The sequence below is a fragment of the Typopeltis vanoorti genome, chromosome 12 (assembly GCF_054136105.1).
Source record: "Typopeltis vanoorti isolate ZY-2024b chromosome 12, IOZ_Tvanoo_1.0, whole genome shotgun sequence".
NCBI classification, from domain to species: Eukaryota; Metazoa; Arthropoda; class Arachnida; order Uropygi; family Thelyphonidae; genus Typopeltis; species Typopeltis vanoorti.
In genome coordinates, this window is record NC_143560.1 from 88,352,408 (window position 1) to 88,378,110 (window position 25,703).

Below are 25,703 nucleotides of genomic sequence, written 5' to 3' on the forward strand. Positions count from 1 at the left end.
TGTATAATTATTTTTATTTTATAGAAAACTTTCTTAAAAATAAACTTAGTTAAATTTTTGTTGTATGCTATACCTTTTTTAATTTTGTTAATACTCTACATACATTTTACATACATTTTATCAAATAAGTCAGCTTTTGCTCTTAGAGAATACAGAGACAAATGTAAGAAAGCGAAACACTGTGTAAAACTAGCTAAACAAAAGTCATGGGAGGACTTTGGCAAGAACATAGAAAATAAATATCAAATAGGTGGTAAGATATTCTGGAGGTTGTTGAAGAAGCTTAGAAATGGAGGAAAGAGTGCTGTAAAAGGAGTTAGAGATGATAAAGGTGACATTACAATGAGAGAAAAAGATATCCTTGAAGTATAGAGTAATTACTTTGAAAAATTGCTAAATGAAACAAGCAGTGAGAGCACAATGGTAAAAACACTCAACAGGCATACAGTCAGGAATACATATCCATACTTGAAGTAGAAAAAGCCATCAAAGGCTTGAAATGTGGAAAGGCGGCAGGAGTAGATGATATTCGACCAGAAATGCCGAAGTATGGTGGTATAAAAGTCTTACAATGGCTGCACTGCATAGTTCAGAAGGCCTGGACAGAGGAACAAATTCCAGATGATTGGAGTAGAGCTCTTATAGTACCCATATATAAAAAGAGAAATACAACTGAATGTGAGAATTAGAGAGGTATTTCCCTACTGAGTGTTCCTGGCAAGATCTATGCAAGTATACTTGAGAAATGGTTGAGAAAAATTGTGGAAGAAAAGCTTGGTGAATAACAAGTGGGATTCAGGCCAAATAGAGGCTGTCAGAATCAGATCTTCATTTTACGGCAAATTGTTTAGAAAGCATGGGAATATAACAAAGATCTGTATTTAAGTTTTGTCGATCTTGAAAAGGCATATGACAAGGTGCAAAGAGAGAAGCTATTCAATACACTACAGTTATATGGCGTCAATGGGGCATTATATCAAGCAATACTTAGTCTTTATTTGAGTTGTAAGTCAGCAGTTAGAATTGAAGAATGTACAGGAAGATGGTTTAATGTTAAATCTGGTGTGAGACAAGGATGTACATTATCCACTCTGTTATTCATTATCTATATGGATGCCATTATGAAGGAAAGTGGTATTAAACATGATATGAAAATTGGAGATGTTAATGTCAGCTCTTTGCTTTATGTGGGCAATATTATACTTCTAAATAAATCCGCTACAAGTTTGCAAGATTCCCTGACTAAATTGAATAGGTGTTGTAATAGATATGGTATGAACGTCAGCAATAAAAAGACAAAGACAATGAAAATAGGCAGAATCATTGAAAATGTCAACTGTGTTGTGAATGGAGAATCTGTGGAACAAGTAAAACATTTCAGCTACTTAGGTAAGATTTTTAGTGAAGATAATTTAAATATGGAAATGGATAACAGAATCAACAAAGTTGATATGGTAGGAAGTCAACTGAATAAATTTATATGGAATAAGAGAGAAATTAGTCAAAGCATTAAATTAGCTGTATACAACACAGTGTTGAAGCCAATTTTAACTTATGGATCTGAGAGCTGGGTTAAAAATAAAACACTTGACCAAGGACTAGAGACCCAGATATGAGGGTCTTGAGAAAAATGGCAGGAACAGATGGCATCAATGGCAATATCATATTAAAAACGAGTATATCAGGAAAGAACTTGACATTGTCAGCATCCAGGAATGCATTAGCAGAGCTAATCTCAGGTGGTATGGTCACTTGAACAGAATGGGCAAGGAAAGATTAGCGAAACAAGTGTTCTCTGCCAGGTTGGCAGGAAAACGACCCAGAGGAAGACCAAGATATAGGTGGATTGATACGGTACAAAGTGCCTTAGACAATAGAAATATAAGATCTGATAATGTTGGAGTCTTGACAAGTACCAGACTGATTTGGAGGAAAATTGTAGATAGGAAGTTAGTAATGATGTAAATTTTTCATGTAGTACTATCATATCCTGCACATCCCTTGAGGCTGCATGTCAGGAATTTGATGATGATGGTGATAAACTGAATTAGTTTTACCACTCCTCAAAATGTTAATTTGAATTTTTTTTTCTAAATGAATTCGTGCTTTATTCACAAAACAGAGGTATATTCAAGTGTGACTATATTTGTTTTAGAGATAGGCTGGATGTGGATAATTTATAATTCTTAAAAAACATATAGCATTTATAGATCAGTCTGCTCTTCCAGAGCAGCCCCATCTGTCTTTAAAGCAAGCAGCTAAAAGATATACTCCATCTGATGAAACTCACATGGCCCTCATCCCAAGAGTGAATTGAAGAATCAAAAATAGCATGATTTTTGTTTTGATTGTTTTTTTACAATCGTCTGTTGACGGTATGTCAACTGCAGGCTCTTGAAAAGATGAGACCTGCCTGATGGAGAAAAGATGATCCCAGGTTATCTTTTCTTCCTTAAGGATAGAATAATACAAAAGTGTGCCACGTATAGAACATTTGAAGTTCTCAACTTTTAATTTAGAAAGTGTCATTCTTCTCCAAAGTGAGATTTCTATGGAAGAATGCTACTCAGTCTTCCTACAAGCCTCATAAGCAGAGGCCATGGAAATGAGATTGTTAGCAAATGCCATTACATCATTGAAAACTGCACCAATAGGCAAGTTAATGAAATCAGAAAGGGAATGAAGCATTCCATCATTGTCGCAGCTGAACACAAGAAAAACTAAAGTCCCTTTTCAACTGTGAATGAAAGAATTCATAATCTAAATCTCTTTAAATCACTGCGAGTATTTATTTATTTTATTTATTTATTTTTTTTCATATTTTGCCATCTTATTATATGCATATGATCACTCCTGCACTTCATTGGGTTTTGGGAATGAAGTATCTGCTCGAAGTGGTAGGGTGACATATACCCTTTGCACGCTGAATAAATAGGGCAATTACAAATACCCATCTCCATGGCGGAGTTCAAACACATTACCTGTTGGTTGGAGAGCAGGTATGCTATCCATTTAGCCAACCAGGCTGGATGGCAGTGAGATTAATAAAGAGATGTAACAGGAATGTCTTTGGATAAGGACAATAGAGAGAGAGATATCAAAGGCCTTTTGAGTCCAAAGACATTGCAAAGTGAGGTTTTAGCTGGTAACTGGATTCAGAGAGAGAGGAAAGATGGAAGATATTCTCAGCGGTACATCTGTCAGTACCGGTGAGAATGTCAGTACTGCAGTCAAAATGAATATCTGTCTGCCATATACTATGTATGGCTGGAATATCTTGATGGAGAACTATGTGGAAAGATGGTTAAATCATTGGTCTGGATAGGTGAGTGAATAACTGCTTTATAATTAACGGACACTGTTTGACACCATAAAATAGATGTTTGTGCAAGCCTTTAGGTTGTGGTTCATTTTTATCACCTAGTATGTACTACTACTCTGCTTATTGGATGCTTGAAGTAATATGAAAAAATGTTTTGTCTTTAGAGTAGAATTCTTGATTTACCTAACCATTAACTCACTCCACAGTATGTACCTTAAGCAACTACATCTCCCCCTCTTCCAGACAGCAGCAGTATCTGTATCTTTCATTCAGTAGGAAATATGATGGTTATGGTTGTTTGGAATTGTGGTCAAAGCATATAAGGCTCTAAGGTCTGTATATTATTGTCTAATTGTTTGCCTTTGGGCTGGTTTGCCTGTTTTGTAGAATCAAAAACCTAAGTTTCTGGGAGTAAAAACTTTCACTTTCATATGAGATTGGAAGCGCCATAGGCAGAGCAGTGAACACACATCAGAAGCAGAACATCTCTACTCTATTGCCTTGCCAACAGGAAATTTGTACCTTATACAAGAACATCATTTCAGAACTAGCAATCATACTATGTACTTGGCCTGTGGATTTAATCTATGCCATGAGAAGTGATCGGACATCATTACACTGCCACCCTTCAAACTTAATCATTAGGATAACACACTTATAAGCATTCTCAAGGAATTTTTCCATATCATATATATGCCCATCAGGCTGGAAGAGCATGGAGTGTGACTCTTCACAGTACTGAGATGATTTTCATTTCTTCATGATTTGGATTCTGTGTAGCTTAGTCCATGCCAAGTTAATAATGCAATATTCATGGTTGTTAAAAAGGCTTGTGGATTGCACGTCCTCTGCGAAAATTCATGGTGAGTGGCTATTTATTGTGGAAACACTTTTAAGATTTCTAGAAATTGTTCGTCTTACAACATAGCTTCTCTAGAATCTGACTAGAGACAGGGATAGCCAGTCTTCTCAAGGTTGATTTCCTGTTATTCAGTACTTTAAGCCTATCTGATCACATTTGGGCTCAGTCTCCTGTGATCCTGGAATGCTTAATTACTATACAATAGCAGATAAGAACATTTTTTTTTTTAATCTCAAGCAACATCTGACTGCCGTTCCCTTCTAAAATGCTGTTCATCTCTTTCATTGTACTCATTATTCAGCATTCAAGATTGAATTGATCTCCAAGCAAATAACTAATATCTTTTTTATATATATATATCAGAAAATTTTCCTGCCATCAAAAGTATTTTCCATGACTTTGTGTGTGCGTGCACACATGGTGTTACAATTTATTAAAACATTTTTAAGAGTTTTGTCTTTTCTAGGACCTCTTTGAGAAGTGGATGGACACCTCTAACAAAAATTGTTTTAATGAAACATAAGTTCACATTATGAAAATTATTACGTACAAATGACTTATATAAAAATAATTTTGTTATTCATATAATTTTCAATCAACATGTCACATGCATCTTCATTATAATTTGAAAGATGAACAATATCACAAGCATATGGTATACATAAAAAAAAAATACTTTTTACTCTGGCCTTTCTAGATCTACTACTATATGTCACAAGAAACATAAAAAATGCACCACATACTAAAAACCAGAACAGTCTGGGTTTATATAATTATGAAAAATTTTAAAGCATTATTGCATTGTCTTAATATGAGCAGATCAGATGGACAGTCCTTATCCCCCATAGGGAGATAAGCTGATTCACAGCTCAAATCTAGACTGTATTACTCATTATAATGTCCTGTTTACACTATAACTGTAGCTTTTTAAATTGCTTTTCTCTTAGCACTTTGCCATTTTCCAGATGAAATTCAGAATATTGCATTCTCATGTTTTTTCGTTTGTTTGTCTTAAAGGGAAAAATTTGATCCTGACAACCCATATTTCACCTTAATCCAGTCTGTTCCACTCCAAGTTTTTCTTTCCAGGTATGTTTTCATATATCTAACCTGGAACACTCAGTAGGGATAATATTCCTCTGTAATTCACACATCCAGTTTTATTTCTCTTTTTATAGTTGGGATTATAATCTCTATTCCAGTCATCTGGAATTCAACATTTTAAGCAGGCTTTCTGAATTATACAAGGCAGCTACTGTAAAACAGTTTTACACCTCTGTATTTGAACATTTCTAGTCAGATATCTACTCCATTTGCCTCTCCACATCCCAAGTTTTGGTGACTTTTTTCTACTTCAAGTATTGACATATATTCCTGATTGCATTCTTCTTCAATATTTTCTTCTCACATTTTTTCACTTCTTGTTTCATTTATTTCGAAATATTTCAAAATAATTATTCCAGACATTTAGAATATCATGTTTTCATTCCCCCTTTATAATCTCCGAATCCTTTTACAGTACTCTTTTCTCCGTTTCTAAGGTCTTTCAGTAACCTTCAGAGCATTATCACTTTCCCAATATTTATCTTTAATAATCTTTCCATGACTTTTGTTTAGCTACTTTTATACACTGCTTTGTTTTCTTGCATTTTTCTTTGGAATCTCTTAGAGCACATGCTGACTTATTTTCTGGAAACTTTTGATATGCTTCCTTGTTTTCCATGGCTGCCTCTTTAACTTACTGAATTTACCATAGGGTTTAGATTTTTCTATCCTTGCAGACAACACCACATGCCTGCCGCTGAATCGGTGAATGTTTTCTTCACAGTCTGTCACTGAATCACCTGGGTTTGATTCTTCTTTTCAAACTCATTTGTTCTTTCTTGAAGAATATGCGTGTCTTTGAGTCTACAATTTACCTTTGAAAGCTCCTCGACTTTGAGAAATCTTTTGTACATAATTTTCTTTTCAGTATGAAATTCATTTTTATCCTATTCAAAAAGAAATATAAATAAATAATTTGAATTCTTCGTCTTGCAGCAGGAATCTCCTATTCGAAATCCTGCTGGAGTACAAAAAACATCTGAAAGAAGGCTTTCAGGTTCACCTGGAGTTCAGGCATCACCCAAAAAGGTAATGGTTCTTTTAACTATTCATTATTTTATTAAGTAAATTTAGTATATTTACCAAACAGTTGCATTAACTTTTATAGTATGTGTGAAATTTAGTCTAGAATTAAATTGTATTTCTCTCTCTCTCTCTCTTGCAAAAAAAGAAACAATTCAACTGAATAGCAAATAAAACTAATTGATTGCCCTCTCTTGCCCTTAGTTATTCTAACCAATCCCAGTCTTTATTCAGTTGAAGCAGCCTTGACATTGGTGACACATGCAGAGCTTAAATATGAATTAACCTAGCATAACTGATTTCACTCTTATTCTTGTCTTTTACTGGTTTGTTAACAGTGAAATGCTATGAGGTCTGAAATAGCAAGTCTACTACTGCATTCAATATTTTGGAAGAAAATTCGAGTGTCGTTTCACGAAGAGAAATTTGCTACTTGTTTGTGTGTGTGTACAGAACTTTATATAACAATCACAGAACTGTGAATTTGCATAAAGTTCTCTTAACTTAAAACACATAAAAAGTTATTTTGTATTTTGTTTGTGTTATAATTTTTATAACAAAAACATATTATAATATGAGTATACTTTTGTTATAAAAATTATAACACAAACAAAAAACAAATAACTTTTAATGTGTTTGAAGTTAAGAGAACTTTATGCAAATTCACAGTTCTGTGATTGTCATCACAAGAGCATACAAATAGCAAATTTCTCTACATGAAATGACACTCGAATTTTTTTCTTTCAAAATATTGAATGCAGTAGTAAACTTGCTATTTCAAACCCTATAGCAGAACGAAGATTCTGATCTGATCCATTCTAAGATCAGTTCTCAGAAATAAATATCCTGAAAAATTTGGCACTCACCGGGAATAACCACAACTTTTCATCCTGCTTGGCTACAAGCATTCACTGGCCTCATAAGAATTAGGTGTTCCCCCCCCCCCCCCCCAATCACTTTGGGCCATAAGTTCTTAGGAATAATTTTCACAGCATGATGGTCACATGGCTGTTGGTATTTGCATATACAGTATTTTAAACTTTGAATATATATAAGATGAATTCATTTTTACATTTTATATTTATGTTTATTTCCAAAATGTAATAAATTTTGAATGTGAACTCAGCAGCATAGTTTCATTATAACTTTTAATTTGTGAATTTGATTGCAGGCATTGCCAGTCTTTATTGTGTGTTCTTATATAGTTAAAAGAGTCCATAATTGAAATAAATCACAAACTGACCTAAAGACTTCTTTTAATGAATGCCATTAATTTGCTGACTAAATTACAGTTGGCTAACAATATGCTGGATCATAGAATGAAGTTTTTATTGTACATTACAGTTCATAGAACATTATAAAAAAAAGAAATAATATTCCCAATTTCCTTTTTGTTGTTATACTTTAAAACTTCAAATTAATTTTTTCGCAAGGAAAACCAATGTATCTTAGTGCTAGAAATATTCTCATTTATAGATTTAAACAATACCTACATATTAAATTAAGGGGATAAAAATCCCTTATTATTTTCCAGCCAGTATGCGAAATTCTAAGATCGAAAACTACGATCTAAGAGTTTCATGCCGAAGAGCAAAACCAAGCGTAAGTGACCACTTGGTAGTACAACACCAAAGCAACTCGAAGCAAAGGTGGAGCAAGCTCCCTCGCTATCCTTGATATTTTCTCATAATGTAAAAACACGGCTCCTAGGAAATGTAATACTGTCATTACATTATGGGGAGAGGTCACTACCCAGACCGGTTTCAACCTTTTTTGATGTTGCATCAGTAAGTAGGTAGACCTGGATGATATCAAAGTTTAAGTGAAAAGAACTTGCATACCTTCACTATACAAATGCCAGATAGGTGTGCCCATATATATTATTATATATTATATAACTAAGATGAAAAGCCAAACGGCTATTTTTTCTGGCAAAGTTAATTAAATTAAGGGGATAAAAATCCCTTATTATTTTCCAGCCAGTATGCGAAACTCTAAGATCGAAAAGTACGATCTAAGAGTTTCATGCCGAAGATCTATTCGCCAATAGTTCTTCGGCATGAAACTCTTAGACCGTACTTTTCGATCTTAGAGTTTCGCATACTGGCTGGAAAATAATAAGGGGTTTTTCCCTTATATTTTTCCTTATTATAATCCCCTTAATTTAATTAACTTCACCAGAAAAAATAGTTTGGCTTTTCATCTTAGTTATATAATACCTACATATTTCACAGACTTGGGAAGCACAAATATAAAAATATCTAGAAATCACTAGAATTACTAGAAAATAATAAGAACATTTTATATGTATGATTCAGTTCATTAATTTGAATGGTTCACAGTTTAGGTTAGTATCATTCCAGTGCACTGCAAACCACATAGTGATTTCTGAACATCATGCAAAATTAGATCCTGCCACCCAGCACAACCGCCATTGCCAGCTGTGGATGTCACGGTGACAGATATAAAAGATGTCTGGCTGGACAGGCTGCTCTGAAAGTGAACTACTTTGCTAACTGTGGACCATTCTAATTTGTAATTTTCTGTGGAGACATAGCAAGTCCTGACTTATCTATTTAACCATGAGTAACCTGACTGCAGTGTTTACTCTGTCGAATATTGTAACATTACTTCTATATATGTTCATATATAGAAGCGATGTATTTTTAGGTCACACCTAAGTATAGTGAATAAATATACTTGTCTTAATTCTCTGATGGTGCCTGTAAAAAGAAAAACATTGTACACATAAAAATTTCTCCTGCACTGATCATAATTTAACTATCCTCCAAGCAGTTAATTTTTGACAGCCAATTTCTTCAAACATTGAATTCAGCTGTCCTCCATCTAAGACTCAGTACCCACCTTGTTGTTGTGCTGGGTGGAAGGTTAATGATAAAAATTATCATGATTATCATATTTCTGATATGTTATCCTCAAGGGCTATACAAAATACTACAATAGTATACTACATGAAAAGTTTACATTATTGTTAACTTCATATTGACCATTTTCTTCAAAATTAATTTGTTATCTGTCAGGACTGTAATATTGTCAGATCTTATCTTTTGGTCCTTTTACTACATCCTCTAGATTTTCCTCTTGGTCATTCTGGCATCAAACATCTGCTTGGCTATTTTTCCTCTCTAATTCTGATTAAATGACCATACTATTTCAGATTAGCTCTGCTCACAAATTCCTGAATACAAATAATATCAAGTTCATTCCTAATATCTTCACTTTTTAATATGATTCTACCATTGATGCCATCTTTTCACTCCCCTAATGATTTTCAGAACTTTTATATTTGTAGTCTCTACTTGTTCATAAACTGTTTTATTTCTAACCAAGCTCTCACATCTGTAAGTTAAAATTGATTTTGAACATGGTCTTATGGACAGCTACTTTAGTCTTTTGATTAATTTTACTCTTATTCCACATAAATTTATAAATTTTCTCCAGATACCTCAGCCTTATTTCAGTTCACAATGAACTCAGGCTATTTTGTTTGGCAGGGAAAATTCTCCAAACAAATAGAGGGGACAGCCATGGATTCACCACTCTCCCCTCCCTTGGCCAATTTCTTTATGGAGACCTTTGAAGAAAAAGCCTTAGCCACTGCCCCACAAAAACCAACCATATGGCTTCACTACGTTGATGATGTGTTCGCTATTTGGCCACATGGCTCTGAAACACTCCTCTCCTTCTTAACACACTTAAACAGCCAACACCCCAGAATCAAGTTTACCCTGGAAAAAGAGGAAAACAACAGCCTCCCTTTCCTAGACACACTAGTCACCCACCAGCCTAATGGAACCTTGGTTTTCCCAGTTTACAGAAAACCCACCCATACAGGCAGATACATTCACCAACAATCCCCCCCCCCCCTCACAACAATATGGAATGGTGAAAACACTATACAACAGGGCTAAACTAATCTGTTCAAACGACTTGGCCCTAAACACTGAACTAAATCACATCTTCAACACTTTCTCAGCCAATGGCTATCCCCCCCCCCCCAAAAAAATCCAAAAAATATTAGAACCTACAAACCACAGGAAACCCCCCCCCCTCCACAACAAGGATTACTCTAAATCCATCACCATTCCCTACATCCGAGGCACCTCAGAAAAGATTACCAAAATCTTAAAAAAACATGACCTGACCTCCTGTTACAGACCTTAAAGAAAATTGGCATCCCTTATCTGCTCCACTAAAGACCTACCTGGGTATATACCAGGTCCCTTGCAGTTGTAAACTGTCTTACTTTGGCCAAACAGGCAGGACAGCGAATATCAGAATTTCTGAACACAAGGACTACATCCGTTTTTCACAAGTACAGTCATTCTGGTCTTGCAGACCATGCTCTGGATACACGCCACAGAATACGGTGGAAGAAAGCTACAGTAATACACCGTAGCAAATACAAATTCGAAAGATTATTTATGGAATCAGCCTCAGCCCTAAGAACTCTCCAAACCTCAACAAATTTGGTTGTATGCGACTGCCCCAAATTTTGGAGGCTTACATCAGCAGACCTTCAGCCCAAGTCAAGAACACCTACTTAGCCCACTAGAGGGCACCGTCAGGACTTTTAGGAGAACAATAGCTTCATCTCTTCATTCTCAGTTACTGTGTTGTAGTGGCTATGTGCACGTACCTTTTTTGTAAGTTCCTTTAGAAAATGGCAACGTGACGTTGCCGAAATATCAGAAATATTTATTAAAGTATAATTTAATTTATATTCTTAACTACGTTGTTCAATTCTTTAAGTGTTTTAATAATATCAGATCTTATATTTCTGTCATCTAAGGAACTTTTTACTGTACCAATCCACCTCATCTTGGTCTTCCCATATAAAAAATAAAACTCTTTGATCAAGAGTTTTATTTCTAACCCAGCTGTCAGATCCCATAAGTTAAAATTGGTTTGAACAGTGTCTTTTATGTAGCTCTAATGTTTTGATTAATCCCTCTCTTATTTCATATAAATTTATTCAATTGACTCCCTACTATACCAGCTTTGCTAATTCTACTGTCTATTTCCAAATTGAATTTGCCATCTTCACTAAAAATTGTGCCTAAATAGCTGAAATATTTTACTTGTTTTATTGGTTCTCCATTCAGGATGTAGTTGATGATTTCACCAAATTTATTACAGCAATTATTCAGTTTGGTCAGGGAATCCTGCAGATTTGTCCTGGATTTATTTAGGAGTATGACATCATCTGCATAAAGTAGAGCTGAGACCAACATCTCCAGTCTTGATATTACGTTTAATACTACTTTCCTTCATAATATGATCCATATAAATCATGAATAACAATACAGATAAGATACACCCTTGTCACACACCTGAACTCAACATCAAACCATCTTCCTGTACTTCCTTCAATTCTAACTGCTAATTTACTACTCAAGTAGAGAATGTATTGCTTGATATAATATCTCATTTACACCATATAACTGTACAGATACTATGCAGATCCTTGTTATATTCCCATGATTTATCAACTATTTGTCTTAAAGTGAAATTCTGATCCTGACAAACTCTGTTTAGCCTGAGCCCAGCTTGTTCTTCTCCAAGCTCTTAAGAATACTAGCCTAAATCTTTCCAGGAACACCCAGTTCCTAGTAAGAGAAATACCTCTATAATTCTCACATTTTAGCTTTATTTCTCTTTTTTATAGGTGGATACTATGAACGTTTCCACTCCAATCATCTGGAATTTGACATTGACCAGGCTTTCTGAATTATGCAGTGTAGCACACTGTAAAAACTTTTATACTTTCATATTTGATCATTTCTGGTTGAATATCATATACTCCAGCTGCCTTTCCATGGTGGTTTACCACTGAAAACTCCAAGGTTTTATTCTTGTCTTCAAACTCTTTCAGTTTTTCTTGAATAATAATTTGTGTATTTGAGTCCACAGTTCACATCTAATAGCTTCGACTTTGATCAATCATATCCCCACCATACCAGCTTTGCTTATTCTGTTGTCTATTTCCATATATTACATTTGCTATCTTCACTAAAAAAAAAATTGTGGGGATTTCAAGTTTTAACCCGAAGGATGTGCTGTTTTACTATACTACAACAGAGACTATTAATTCTTCCTTAATGTTTAAAAGTAAATTTTATATATAATAATAGAATATATACAGAACATAGGATTTTGCCACTAACCTCAGTATACTTGATGATGCTGTTATTGATTAAACACTAAATACACCAGCCCTGTGTATTTGGTGTTTCACTATGCTACTTACATGAAAACTAAGTTTTCTTTTTATATATTTTATTAACAAAGTGTGTGTGAACATTCATATAAAATAAATTTGTATTAAAACAATAGCAAACCTTTTACTCACTCACACACATATTCATAACCTTAAACTATTAGATCTTCTGGCATTAAATATGAGATATCTGCAATGGCAGAAATTAAGATATTTTAGTCAGACTCAAACAGACATAACACAGAAATTTGCTATCTTGAGGTGAAAAATCAAACATGTTCTTCATTAGTCCTTAAGTTCACTAAGGGAAACAGCAGCAACAAATTTTCTTGCACACAAGGAAATGACTCAGACTTGTGTATCCAAACATATGCCTTATTTCAAGCATATTCAATTACAACCTAAAACAAATACCAAAACATTAACAGTTCACTTCATAAAATACAGCTATATGGAACGTTCTAGCGTTTTCACTTCACAACTGTCAGTTCCCCAAACAGAGAATAACTTTCCATCCATTCTTCACTTTAAAAAATAAACAGAAATTATAATAGCAAAAATACGTAACTTCTTAATAGGAATTTGAACGAATAAGGAATCCACAAAATACAACTATTCATTCCTTATATTTTTCTTTATTTCTTAAAGGGAATTATTTGCAGCTCTTCCTTATATATATATATCGTGTGTGTGTGTGTATATATGTATATATATATATATATATATATATCTCGGAATTGCATAACGATCAAAGCTAAATAACTGGGAGGAGACCTCCACATTATTACTGGGGCTACTGAACTAATGTCCAGTCTTCATCACATGGTGCACCTCCATAGTAAATATCTACTGGGTACTGAATGAGCAAGGATGGAATGTCAATTTGGGACTTAGCTGACCAAATTTACTCTCTATTGGCTTAAACCACTAATGCATGTGATGGTACAACATAATGAGATTTCATGCAAGCTAGAGCATCACCAGTTAAACAAGGTCCCTGCTGTTTTCATCAGGGAACCAGAGGTGAACAGTGAAAAGTAAGCTATTGGAATAAGCTACAACTCAATATCTAGAAGAAGAATAAACCCAACATCAGAAGAACTGAAGATAGGAAACATCAAACATGAGGAGTATTAATAAAAAGGAAATTCAACTTGCAGAAGAATTGGAAAAGTGCCACATGGAGATAATTGGCATTACTGAGACAAAGAAGAGAAAAACAGGCAAGATCTTATTAAATAATAAGCATAAAATGTTATTTCATAAAATAATGAAAATACCGAACATGAATATAAACTTCTTTAATGAAAGACAGTTTCAAGTACAGTTATGTGGGAAAACTTCAAAATGGGAACGTGGACAATGAAACTTATTTGTGCCTATGGTTCTTCAAGGAAGAAGTGGAGGAATATTTTGAGTCATTAGAACAGGTAGCCAACATAAAGAAAATGGAAAAAGTGGTCCGTCCTTGTTGGATATCTGAACAGCTGAGTAGGAAATGAATCCAACCAGGCATATAGGAACCTTTTTGGAAAATTTGCAGAAAAGACAAAGCTAACAATAATGGTAGGTATTTACTGGACTTTTGCTCAGGATATGGAATAGTCATTATTAGCACCGTGTTTCAACATAAACATGCACAAGTTCACATAGAGAGAAGACACAAGAAATAAGAAAGCCTCATTTGGTTGCATCATTGTTGATAGTGATATCATGCTGGTTCAGGATACAAAGTGTACAGAGGATTTGAAATTGATCATTACTTAGTACTAAGCAGGATAAAAATGGATATCACATTGAAAAGAACAGTATGTAAGAAAGCTTTTTTTGTTGTTGTTGACTCAACTATACAAATATTATTGCAAAAAAAGTGAAACTGAAAACAAGAACCAAACATTGGAGTCTCAGTGGCAAACTCTGAAGAAGATATTGATTGATTCAGCTAGGGAGGTATGTGATGAAATTATCTGCAAGGATAGAAAAATAAGAATACCGTGGTTTAAACAAGAAGTTAAAAGAGCAGTTGTGGAAAAGAAGAAAGGATTCCAAAAGTTCCTAGCAAATAATTCATGACTTATTTTTCATGGTATTAACAACACCACACACACTTTTATCACAAAGATGTTTTATTAATGCTTATATTTCGCTGATTTTCAATTCAGCATCATCAGCACACAACACACTTGTAAACGCGACAGTGAGTGAGTGAAACAATGTAATTGTAAAAGACAAAAGATCTAAAGTCCAATTTTTGGCGCCCTCTAACGGGAAAAAAAAAAAACAGCAGCTATCCAGGAGTTTTTCCTTAGGATAACCGTCTCCCAAATTTTTAGCAAATTAATGCAACCATATTTATTAAGGTTGGGAGAATTCTTCAAAGCCATTGCTGACTCAAAAAATAATCTTTCAGATCTATAACAACTCCTAAATAGCACATTCGTTTTCCTCCATCTAATCCTGTGTGAAGTAGTGTCCAAAGCGTGGTCTGCCAGTCCCGACTTGCCATAGTAATAGTAGCGAATGTATCTTTCATGTTCTTCCAGGCAGATGTTCACTGATCTTCCTGTTTGCCCATAATAGGACAAGTCACAGTCACAAGGCACTCCATACACTCCTGGGTGTGTGCTAAAGGGTGAAGTTTATCCTTAGGCGAGTGGATCAGAATTGCCAGCTTGACACGAGGTTTGAAAGTGGTGCGAAGGCCATGTTTCAACAATACTTTGGCTATCTTTTCCGACGTACCTCTGATATAGGGAATAGAAATGGTCATGTTGTATTCTTGTGTATTAGGGGAGGGCAGAGTAATGGGCCTATGTAGTATTTTTCTATTTTGTAGGGAATGTAGCTGTTGGCTAAGAACGTATGGTGCAGATATTGGAGTTTAGTGGTCAGCACTGTATCATTAGAACAAATGGCTCTGGCTTTGTGTGTAAGTGTTTTTTAAAATGCCGTACTGTTGGACTGGATGATGATGTGATTGTTTATGTAGGTATCTTCCTGTGTGTGTAGGCTTTCTGTAAATAGAAAAAGATAGGGATCCATCTGATAGGCAGGTGATTAATGTGTCAAGAAATGGTAAACAGTTATTTGATTCTTTTTCTACTGTGAAGTGAATTTTGAGGTGTTGGCTGTTTAGGTGGATGACAAAAGCATCCAAAGTGTTGTCCATGGGCCACATGGCAAACACATCATCTACATAGCATAACCACACTTGTGGCTGTATGTAGCTGTGGTAAGTACTTTGTTTTCAAAGTGTTCCATGTAAAATTTGTTAATGGGGAGAGAGGGGGGGAACCCGAAGCAGTACCATTAATCTGTTTGTAGAATTTTCCTCCCCATGTAAAGTAACCTGCATTCGTGGTAAATTGAAATAATTCAAAAATATCTGGGGGAAATTTAGACTTGATTAAATCAAGAGTGTCTATAAGTGGTACATTGGTAAATAAGGAGGTGACATCGAAACTAATCATTATGTCTGAATCTTTTAGGATTAGATTTTTAACCAGTGTTTTGAAATGAATTGAACTTTTTTACAAAAGTAGAGGAGTTGCCCGGGGGGGGGGGGGCAAGCGACTTGGCTAAATGCCTGGCCAGTTTGTATGTGGGACTATCTATGCTATCAACTATGGGGTGTAGGGGAATATTGGTTTTGTGGATTTTTGGTAATCCATAAATATGGTGGTGGTTTAACATGAATTGGTTTTATTTTTCCCTGATGATTTCTTTGGGCCATGATGTCACTTATTGTCCAGAAAAATGAACATGTTAGCCTTCCTTAAACGATATCATTCCATCTTTTCTGAAATTCAAAGAAAAGTTGCAATCGGCAAAGGCACATCATATTTATTGACAAGCGAGTTTAGCACTTCTTCGAGAACAAATCGCCACTACTCGCATAGAGCTTAGTAAGCTAAAACAGCTCTATCACGGCTCTACAACAAGAACTAATCAATGTGTTAAATCCTCATATATGGACTGTCCTACAACACATTTCCGAAGTTGCACCAAAAAAATAATTTTTTTTGCTGCAAGAAGTTTAGCTTACTGAGCTCTATGTGAGTAGCGACGATTTGTTCTCGAAGAAGAGCTAAACTCGCCCGTCGATAAATACGATGTGCTTTGCTGATTGCAACTTTTCTTTGAATTTCAGAAAAGATGGAATGATATCATTTTCGCGGCATCGTTTAAGGAAGGCTAACCTGTTCAATTTTCTGGACAGTAAGTGATATCATTGCCCATAGAAATCATCAGGAAAGTAAAACCAATTCATGTTAAACCACCCTGTGTTTATGGATTACCAAAAATCCACAAAACTAATATTCCCCTATGCCCCATAGTTGATAGCATAGATGGTCCCACATATAAACTGGCCAGGCATTTAGCCAAGTTGCTTGCCCCCCCCCTTTACTTGCAACTCCTCTACTTTTGTAAAAAATTCAATCCATTTCAAAACACTGGTTAAAAATCTAATCCTAAAAGAATTCAGACATAATGGTTAGTTTCGATGTCACCTCCTTATTTACCAATGTACCACTTATAGACACTCTTGATTTAATCAAGTCTAAATTTCCCCCAGATATTTTTGAATTATTTTAATTTACCATGAATGCAGGTTACTTTACATGGGGAGGAAAATTCTACAAACAGATTGATGGTACTGCTATGGGTTCCCTCCTCTCCCCCCCCCCCCCCCATTAGCAAATTTTTACATGGAACACTTTGAAAACAAAGTACTTACCACAGCTACATACAAGCCACAAGTGTGGTTACGCTATGTAAATGATGTGTTTGCCATGTGGCCCATGGACAAGACACTTTGGATGCTTTTGACATCTACCTAAACAGTAGAAAAATCAAATAACTGTTTACCATTTCTTGACATATTAATCACCTGCCTTTCAGTTGAATCACTATCTTTTTCTGTTTACAGAAAGCCTACACACACACAACACACACACACAGGAAGATATCTACATAAACAATCACATCATCATCCAGTCCAACAGTACGGCATTTAAAAACACTTACACACACAGAGCCAGAGCCATTTGTTCTAACGATACAGCTCTGACCATTGAACTTCAATATCTGCACCATACGTTCTTAGCCAACGGCTACATTCCCTACAAAATAGATAAAATACTACATAGGCCCATTACTCTGCCCTCCCCTAATACACAAAAATACAGCATGACCATTTCTATTCCCTATATCAGAGGTACATCGGAAAAGATAGCCAAAATATTGTTGAAACATGGCCTTCGCACCACTTTCAAACCTCGTGTCAAGCTGGCAATTCTGATCCACTCGCCTAAGGATAAACTTCACCCTTTAGCACACCCAGGAGTCTATGAAGTGCCTTGTGACTGTGACTTGTCCTATTATGGGCAAACAGGAAGATCAGTGAACATCTGCCTGGAAGAACATGAAAGATACATTTGCTACTATTACTATGGCAAGTCGGGACTGGCAGACCACGCTTTGGACATTCCTTCACACAGGATCAGATGGAGGAAAACGAATGTGCTATTTAGGAGTCGTTATAGATCTGAAAGATTATTTTTTGAGTCAGCAATGGCTTTGAAGAATTCTCCCAAACTTAACAAATATGGCTGCATTAATTTGCCAAAAATTTGGGAGACGGTTATCCTAAAAAAAACTCCTGGATAGCTGCTGTTTTTTTTTTTCCATTAGAGGGCGCCAAAAAATTGGACTTTAGATCTTTTGTCTTTTACAATTATTTTGTTTCACTCACTCACTGTTGTGTTTACAGGTGTGTTGTGCTCTGATGATGCTGAGTTGAAAATCAGTGAAATATAAGCGTTAATAAAACATCTTTGTGATAAAAGTGTGTGTGGTGTTGTTAATACTGTGAAAAATAAGTCATGAATAACTGTCAACACCTAAGCTTATCTCCTAGCAAATAAGTTGGCAGATGCCCCAAAATAATACAGAGAAAAATGTAAGACAGCTAAGCTAAGCTATGTGTAAACGTAGCTAAACAAAAGTCATGGGAATTCTTTGGTAAAGGTATGTAAAATAAATATCAGGAAAGTAGCAAAAGGTGAGAGCATGCTGTTGAAGAAGCTTAGAAATGAAAGAAAGAGTACTGTAAAAGGAATCATAGATGATAAAGGTGACATGAAAACTAAAGGTGAGGTTATCCTAGATGTCTGCAGCAATTACTTTGAAAGACTGTTAAATGAAAAAAACATTGACAGAACCATACTAGACCATTTTTCAAGATGAATGCAAAGAGGTGTACATATTAATACTTGAAGTAGAACAAACCATCAACAACTTGAAAGGCAGCTGGGATAGATGATATTTGACCAGAAATGCTTAACTATGGAGGTTATAAAGGTTTTGTAGTGGCTAAACTGCATAATTCAGAGGGCCTGGTCAGAAGGTTGAATTCCCAGTGATTGGAGTAGAGCTTTAATAGTTTCATCTATAAAAAAGGGAATATAGCTGAATGTGAGAATTACAGAGTAATTTCTCTACTAAGTGTTCCAGGTAAGATTTATAGAAGTATATTTGAACAGAGGTTGAAAAAGATTGTGGAGGAGAACAAGCTGGGTTCAGGTCACATAGAGGTTGTCATCCAGAAAAGGCATATGACAAGGTGCCCAAAGCAAACCTTTTCAAAACACTACAGTTATATGCGATGAATGGAACAATACAGAGCAATACATAGTCTATATTTAAGTTTTAACTCGGCAGTTATTATTAGAGGAAATATAGGAAGATACTTTGATGTAGAATGAAGGCTAAGACAAGGATGCATGTTATCTCCACGCTTATTCATTATTATATGGATCACCTGATGAAAGAAAGGCCTCCAATTCTAATATAAGGCATTAGGCCTTATATTAGAATTGGAGATATCAAACAGCTATTTGCTTTATGCAGATTATATTGCACTTCTAAACACATCTAGTGTAAATCTCCAGGATTCTCTAACTAAATTGTACAACAGCTATAATAAATTTGGCATGAAAATGAGCAATAAGAAGACCAAAACTGTGAAAATAGGCAAAAACTTTGAACACATCAACTGCATTATGAATGTAGACCCTATAGAACAGGTAAAATATTTTAGTTATTTGGGCACAGTGTTTAGTGATGAAGATGGCAAGTTAAATTTGGAAATAGACAAAAGAATAAGCAAAGCTTGTATGGTGGGTAGCCAGCTGACTAAAACACGAAACTAGCAGTATACAAGATGGTGTTCAACCAGTTTTAAATTATGGATCTGTGAGTTGGATTAGAAATAAAACACTTGATAAGTGACTAGAGACCACATATATGAGGGTTTGGTTCCGAGAAAAATTAGGGGAGTGAACTGATTCCATCAATGGTCATATTTAAAATGAAGATGTTAGAAAGGAACTTGACATTGTTAGCATTCAGGAATGTGTAAGCAGAGCTAATGTAAGGCCATTTAAATAGAATGGGTGAGGAAAGGCTAGTAAAACAGGTGTTTGATGCCAAGATGGCAGGAAAGAAATCCAGAGGAATACCAAGATCTGGGTGGATTAATTCAGTTAGAAGTGACTTAGAAGCACAAATGTTAGATATGACAATATTGAAGTGCTCACAAGTAATAGACTGATTTGGAAGAAAATTGTTGATAGGAAATTAATAATAATAATGTCACTTTAATCATCTAGTGCTGTCATGGGAACCTTAACACCATTTGAGGGTGCATATCAGGAAATTAATGATGATGATAAATATATCTCTCTTGTGTTCTTCCACTGTTCCTTTCCATTTTGAGCATATGCTGTATTCCCTGAATTGTGACTGCATGAAATGACATGACAGCTTGGTATCACAAACAGAGCAAAGAAGGTTTTTCAGTAATGGTAGACTGGATACATTTATTTGCATTCTTTTCCACTTGATGATTATTTCACTGCACTCAGTATTAAGAAAAGAAAAAAAAATGTCTAAAGGTATTTTAATTCCAATGATGTAGGAACATATGTATATCTTGCCAGTTCTTCATGCAGCTGAATGATAAGCTGTTTTCACAGAGAACATAACCAGGAGGTGCGGTTAGGCTTAACAGCCTCACTAGTCACCTACTAATAGCAAAACTACAAGCACTTCTGCTATATTCTTCTTACAGTAAAATATTGTTTTAACAAATATTTTATCAATATAACAATATTTTATACATCTTTTGTTTCATTTTCAATTACCTAAAGTATATATATCTTAACAATTCACTTTCTCATAGTTGCTTGTAGTCTCTAGCTAAGCTGTTATTCATTCAAATTATTAAGAAATGAGACCAAAGTCATCTGCTTGGATAAAATGTTGAAGCAAATATGGGATAAATGATAGACTTCAGTGAATTCAATCATTTATGCTGTACGTTTTTGGTTAGTGTTACAGTACCTACAAAATATACTTTTGTTTACATTCACTGTTTTCCAATACTCTATATTACAATAAATTTGATCTTGTTAGCATAGGGGATTTAGCATCTCTGAAACTGTTGCACTTTTAAACCTCACATCAAATTGGTAACCTGTGTCTGCTTCTTGGAGGATTCTCTTCATAGTTATTGCACTATGTGCTTGTACATTAAACCATGAATAGATGATATGGTGGAAATTGAGTTGAATAAATTTGTGTGAATCAGAAGAAAAATTAGCCAAAAACAACTTTGTTTTGAGCAATTGCCTAGCAATATATGAAATTATTCAAACTAAATTTAACATACAGATCCAAGAGTTGGGTCAGAAAACAGCTGAAAAATTGGAAACCATGATATGAAAGTTCATAGGGAAGGGAAATGATGGATGACTTCACTGGCAGAACCATATTAAAATAGACGATGTTAGAAGAAACTGGACATTACTTAAGAATACATTAGGACTGTTGTAAAATGGTGATGATGATCGGCCTGTCTTTTCCACCCACTACGTGGTGAAGGCCTCTCCCATTGCAGGAGGTTGGGTTTACTTCTCCCATGGTGACCCAGTTCATCTTGGGAGAGTGTATATATACTTGGATGAATAAATGTATGAAGGTGATGAGAAACAATCACAAACATCATGCCTTTGGCAGGATTCGAACCAGCAGCCTCTTAGCTGGAGAGCAGATACGCTAACCACTCAACCAACCAGACCAGCTGTAAAGTGATATTGATTGGTTACTTATCCACAGGAGAAGAAAGATCGGTAAATAGATGTTTGAAGAAAAAATGGTATGGAAAAGATCTAGAGGGAGATTGAAATCTAGATCCTAATGAGACAAGAGTTAGGCAGAAATGTATCGCCAGGTCTTTAATCATAATAGAGACCTAATAAGTACTAGGCCTGTTTGGATGAAAATTATTGATAGAATACTTGCAATGATGAAATATTGTGTTGGACTGCCATAATATTCTATATACCACCTCTTGAGAGTACCTACTATTAAATTGTGGAACCAGTATAGTACCATATTATAGTAGTAGTAGTCAGTGGCATCACATGTCCATTTCAGTTAGGTGTGCTGTCATGTGGCTTATGCAACCCGTGCTACAAAATTTATGTCAATTTGACTGTATGATTGCATTATTATTGATATATTGAAAGTTTTAAGAGTGCGTAGCATATCACCACTCATCTTAATTGGTCCAATGCAAATAATTGTCAGATAACTTTGAATACTTTAATTTATCTATTAATTGTAACCAAATCTGTGTGGAGTGGAGGACAATGTGTTTATTTTAAGATATATTAAAAAACAATAATGAAGGAGATTTGCTATATTTGGTTGATATATTTGAATTACTTGATGGTGTTAATATAATAGTAAATTTGGAAGAGGAGGACGAGCTTTACCTCCTTTGACTACAATCATACCATCCGCAAAGCTCTGGCAGAAAACAGGACATTCAGTCGATCGTCAACACTTTCTCATTATAAATATGGACAAAAAAAAAAGTTAAATTATTTATAGAAAATTATATATTAAAAACTTTTCTTATCCTAAACAGCTCAGTTCACACTTCACGCGCGCAAAACAGATGAAACTCAGAAAACAAAAACGGCAACTCATGAGAAATGACAATGTTCAATTGGATTGTGACACAATAACCAATCACAGCCACTGATTTCTGGGTGCTATTGTCTCAGCACACACCCTGCCTTGCTTTCTGAGTGGTTTAAAACCACTGGAATGCTAAGAATTTAACCTGCTGCACCATCCATCTGTATGTCTGTTCAAAAGGTTTAAAGGTGTCCATATTTGTGACTGCACATCTGGGCTCTTAACACGAATGTGATTATTATTATTACTCAAGACTCCATGAAATCAAAGAATCATCTGGGAGGTCCTTTAATCATACACACAGCTCATCATACTGTGCTTTAAACACACTCAAATTCTCTGCAGACACCACACTCTCAGGCAAGGCATTCCAATCATTCATAACTCTGCATGAAAAAAAACCTGCTTCCCACTCCCCTACTCACACCCTCTTTATACAGTTTCCAGAGATGACCTCTGGTTCTCCCATGATCTCCCACTATTTTCTGTAGAACCTCTCCAGCATTGATCCCCTTACTAACTTGTAGGTCTCTATCAAATCTCCCCTCTTCCTCCTATCCACTAGACTCTATAAATTGCATCTTCTCAATCTTTCCTCATATTCAATATTCCAGTGGTCAGAAACTATCTTAGTCAGTCGCCTCTGGACCATTTCCGACATCTGTTCGTCCTTTTGAAAACCGGGTGACCAAATCTGGGCACAGTAGTCCATGTGTGGCCTAATCAGAGCCTTATACAATGGAACAAGAATCTCCCTACTTCTACAAGTTAGTGTCCTCTGCATCATTCCCAGAAGCCCTTCATGTTGTCTTCACAATTTTGGCTATGTGTCCCCCTAAATTTCAGATCCTTATCCATTATCATCCCCAGGATCTCTTATTTCCTCCACCTCTGACAATATATCCTCACCAAGCATAAATTCTGCATCCCATCTTTGTTTTCCAAATTTTAAAACCTTACATTTTGCAACATTGAACTCGCATCCCCATTCCCAATCGCTCAATTTATTCAAGTGTTCTTGTAAGGCCACAACATCTTCTACTCTTCATGGTTCGTCCCAACTGCTCTAGTTTGACTATCAACTTATCATGCAGTAATCTATCAAAAGCCTTTGCAAAATCTAAGTATATTACTGTGTATCCTTCTCCTCTGTCCAAGGAAGCAATCACCTTATTGTAATAAGTAAGTAGATTACTTAAACATGACCTCCCTTTAGCAAATCCATGCTGTCCATCAAAGATAATACCATTGTTTTCAACCCAATTCTGGATCCTAGTTTTCACAGGCTTCTCCAACAACTCAACCACAACACCTGACACGCAGATAGGCCTATAGTTTGATGCTTGAGTTCTATCACTTCCTTTATGAAGTGGTACAATCTTGCCCTTCTTCCACTCCTTAGGAACTTGACCCAGTGCAAGGCTCGTATTAAAAAAATATATCAAGGCCGGTATGAACTCCCTGGCACGTTCCTTTGGAATACTTGGTGATATATTATCAAGTCTCACAGCCTTATTAACATCTAGTTTGCTCAACTCCCCATACACTTCTTGCTCACTTATAGTCAATCTCTTCTCCCCCATCATCAACTGCTCTCAATCTCTCCACGAAGTCATATTCACAAGATTGAAAGACCCTTATGAACTGCTCATTAAGTATCTTCACCACACCTTTTGCAACAGCTGTCTTTATACCTTATCAAAAAGAATCCCAAGAACTCCTTGGGATTCTTTTTGGCTTCAATAGCTAACTTCTGGTCATACCTCACTTTAGCTACCCTCACAAACCAAGTCAACTGCCTTGCCTGGTCTTTGTCCTCCTCGTGGAATTGGTTATTTTCACTTCTCTTATGCTGCCTCCATAATGCCCTTTTTCTCTGTATCGCATGCTTAATCTCTTTATTCATCCATTTTGCACCTACCTTATTTAACCTTCTCACCCTTGGAATACATTTAGACATTGCATCAGTAGTGATGCAATATTTATATGTTGAAAAGTGTCCTCTTCATGAAGCATAAGTATATTGTGTTTAATTTTAGGTGTCCTCTTCATGAAGCATAAGTATATTGTGTTTAATTTTAGGAATCATGTGAAGCTAGGAAACAATTAGGGGAGTCTTTAACAGGAATAAATGCAAAAATATAATGTTAGTGATATTACTATTCCATGTGTGTGTGCACTGCAAGCCTAGCACACCCTGAATATACACCCCTGGTAGTAGTATGGTATCTTGAATGCCTCTAGTACCCATAATATCCCCTCAAGGGGTATTCAGGATACTATGACAGCACCACATAATTAAGCTTACATTATTACTAATCTCCTATCAACAATTTTCGTCCAAATTAGTCTATTACTTGTCACAACTCCAATATTGTCATGTCTAACATTTTGTTATTCTAAGGCACTTCTGACTCAATCAATCCTCCTAGACCTTGGTCTTTGTCTGGGTCTTTTTCCTTCCATCTTTGTATCAGAAACCTGTTTTACTAACCTTTCTTTTCCTGTTCTGTTTAAGTGACCATACAACCCCAGATTAGCTTTGCTCATACATTCACATCCTTGAATGCAAACAATGTCACACTCCTTGATATTTTCATTTTTAATATGATTCTGCCATTGATGCCTTGTGATCCATATAGATCAGGGCTGTCCAAAGCGCGGGCCGCATCTGACCTGCGATGTGATTTTGTATGGCCCGTCTGTGGATTTTGATTTTCACAAGCGAAAAAAGTAAATAATCTGAATCAAATGCGTATTAAATATTTTAATTCTATCACTAATTGATAATCTCGATGTTGGTAATTTTATTTGGTGTTTTTACATCACCACTATATACCCACGTGTTTTTCAAATATTAGATGTGCCAAAGAAGCATTTTTATACTGTTTTGTTCCAATGCAAATGCTCCGGGAGCTCATAAGGAACATGAGTGCACGATTAGTGTTGTTCGTTAGCTATCAAGATTGGGTAGCTGCTGCCAAATTACTAGATATGCATTGTGATGTGGCCCTCGGATAAATATTTTTTTGTAATGCTGCCCTCGGATTACCTAAGGTTTAGACAACCCTGATATAGATAATGAATAAGAATGGGGATAA

General features: G+C 35.5%; 1 protein-coding gene across 1 annotated transcript in view; it reads left to right on the top strand.

Moving 5' to 3' along the window:
• Dlic (dynein light intermediate chain) overlaps positions 1-25,703 on the top strand; it is a 225,422-nt gene that overhangs the window by 141,523 nt on the left and 58,196 nt on the right. The window contains exon 10 of the mRNA XM_090401278.1: positions 6,225-6,317. Coding sequence (XP_090257404.1) covers positions 6,225-6,317 — 93 coding nt within the window. The remainder of the gene's footprint in view (positions 1-6,224; positions 6,318-25,703) is intronic.